General features: G+C 35.7%; 1 protein-coding gene across 1 annotated transcript in view; it reads right to left on the bottom strand.

The window, feature by feature from the left end:
• The window catches only part of LOC106102812, a 6,445-nt gene that overhangs the window by 2,251 nt on the left and 1,522 nt on the right, over positions 1–2,672 (bottom strand). Inside the window, exons 2-4 of the mRNA XM_013282397.1 lie at positions 2,397–2,513; positions 1,593–1,738; positions 673–913 (exon numbers count right to left, since the gene is read on the bottom strand). Coding sequence (XP_013137851.1) covers positions 673–913; positions 1,593–1,738; positions 2,397–2,513 — 504 coding nt within the window. The remainder of the gene's footprint in view (positions 1–672; positions 914–1,592; positions 1,739–2,396; positions 2,514–2,672) is intronic.

The following is a 2,672-nucleotide window of genomic DNA, read 5'->3' as shown; positions in this document are numbered from 1 at the left end:
TTTAATTACTAGGTAAAAGGTAAGTAAGAATATTTATCTATACTAATATTATAAAGAGGAAAGATTTGTATTTTTGTATGTATCGAAATAACTCAAAAACTACTGGGGCCATTTTAAAAAAATCTTTCACCGTTAGAAAGGTGATTTATCTGTGAGTAACATAGGCTAATTTTTTTCATTATTTTATAATTTCACGTGGGCGAAGTCGCGAGCAACAGCTAGTATCTTATATTTGACATTTTTTTATTGACTTAACAGTGATAAAAGTTATTAATTCCTATATAATTCTAAATCTTATAAAAATATGAATACAATAATCGTTTTAAATAAAACGCTAATAATCTATACTATTATAATAAAGCGTAAACACACACTTCTATGTTGCCTAAGATGTCAGCAATTACACCATATTTTTGAATAATTATTTATTCAATAAAAAGCCCTACACTTACGTCACGCTTTAGGCTATATATTTTAACGCCATAAAACTTAGGGGGTAAATGTTTTGGATAAAAACCCTAATGTTGGAAAGAGACCATAAGTTGCTGCTAACATCAAGAAAGAAAGGTTGCTAAGGTTTGTCATGTCATGTCATTTTGGTATTTGCTATTGATAATTTGACAAATATAAACAATAAAATAAAATTTAAATGTTAAGTATGGTATGGTATACCTTGATAGATGTAAGTGATAGATGCTGCAGCCTTGTCAGTGCTGCCAGTGGTCTTAAATCCGAAGCCAGTGCGAGTCCAGCCAGCGATTTGAGCCGAAGCAGCTCGAGGCGGGGCAGCGCTGCGAGCGGCGCCGGGTCGAGTCGTGCGTCTCGTATCGCGGGGGCTGCGAGCGCGCGGAGCGAGGGCACGCGCGCCATCGCCGCCTCCACCGCACGAGCTGGACATCTGCATAACTCCAACCTACAAATTGTCAGATTAGTAACATAAAACTAGATTATTCACGTGAAAAGGAACGTAAGATGGAGGAAAAGTTCAAGGTCAAACTGTGACCTTGAACTAGTGAAAGATTTAAAGAGCATGTGAGCAAAAGATATCGTCGATTAAAATATCGATAAAAATTTTATGTTTTCAAAAATTTTTCTGGACCTATTGTTAACAGTAGGCTCTTTTTAGTTTTAATTATTTAAACATTTTGAAAAATATCTACTACATACGTACAATCAGACACACACATATGAGTAAAATTTATAAAGCTACTAGTACTTCTAGCCTGGTGAGATGATAAAATATAGTTAAACAAAGATATCTGCCCTCTAGACAGTAACTTTCGATTAGCAAAATCACTAGATCAACAGAATACAAACGAATTGAGAACCACTCTTTAGGAAGTCGGTTAAAACTATGTCAAAACATAGTGCAATAAATACTTAACATAGATTTAGCCAAGCCCAAGTAGTTATAGTATTCACATTATTAGTCCAACAATAGCCTAGCATTGGATTACAACTGAAAATATATATAAAAAGTGTAAAACGCATATATTCCTATTGGAGGATTTTTTTATTCCAATTGCAATCCAGCGCAAGTTGCGTGTGTTGGACTGGAATACAAAATAATATAATATTGCACATCAAATAACCTCTCTAAAGTGTCAACAGTGCCGATATGTTCAGCAAACTGATCCCAGAAGACAGTATCATTCTGCGGGAGTAGCATCTTGCGGAGGTCCAGCCACTTGGTACCGTGTCGCTTCAGCGCCGCGCAGAGACCGCACCAATCACTCACCTAGAAAAAAAATTAAACATATAAATGTCATTATATTTAGAAGAAACAGGTGTTATGTATGGTATGTACTATTCCAGTGCAGTATGACAGTTTAGCATGGTTTAGCTCACTGGTGAGTTAACGAATTAATTATTCCAGTTGTATACCAGCGCTAATTATGAATGCTACTGTGTTATTGTACTGGCATACTGTGAACTTATCGAATATTTGTATTGAAATCAATAGAAATAAGAAATTATAAATTTCCCATCTAAATAATAGTACCTTTATAAGGCTGTGATGACAGCTTTCTTAGAAATAGACATGTTAATATCTATTTAAACCCCAAAACTTTCCATAATAAAGTCTTCAATAGTTAAGAAAAACCCTAAACGTAATTTATATTTTTTTAAACAAAACAATATTGTAGTTATTGTACAGTCGAGGAAATCCGCAGTTTCACTTAAGGCAAAATTGCTTTGTTCAATACGAGACACTCCGCCTACTAGAAACTAGCCGTGTACTAATCGACTTTTTTTCTTAGAGACATTTATAAGCTGCGTTGTATTAATTTTTGTTCCGCGATCGATTTAAAATGTTGAAACGATTGTAGTCTTTAAGGTGGATCACCGTCAGTTTCCCCGATTGTATATTAAGTACAAATAAAAATCAGTCTCACATGTGAATTTTTCATCCTAACATGTCTCCAGAGCGCTGGCGTGGAGGCGAGTTGCTGCCACAGCTTGCAGACACGTGCACTGTGCGCGAGGTCCCGCATACCTAGGTACTGGAATATCTGTAAATATACATTAAATATTATAAGATGTTAAGAATGACAATTTAATAATAATAAAAAAAAGGCGGTTATTTTAGAAACCGCACGACTAGTGAGGAGGTTCCTGTCTCTGCAGCTCTGACCACTGGTTGCTTGAGTCATCGGATTCCGCAGCCGGTG

This window comes from Papilio polytes, unplaced genomic scaffold, assembly GCF_000836215.1.
Source record: "Papilio polytes unplaced genomic scaffold, Ppol_1.0 DF823901.1, whole genome shotgun sequence".
NCBI classification, from domain to species: Eukaryota; Metazoa; Arthropoda; class Insecta; order Lepidoptera; family Papilionidae; genus Papilio; species Papilio polytes.
This window is presented reverse-complemented; position numbering and strand designations above follow the sequence as displayed.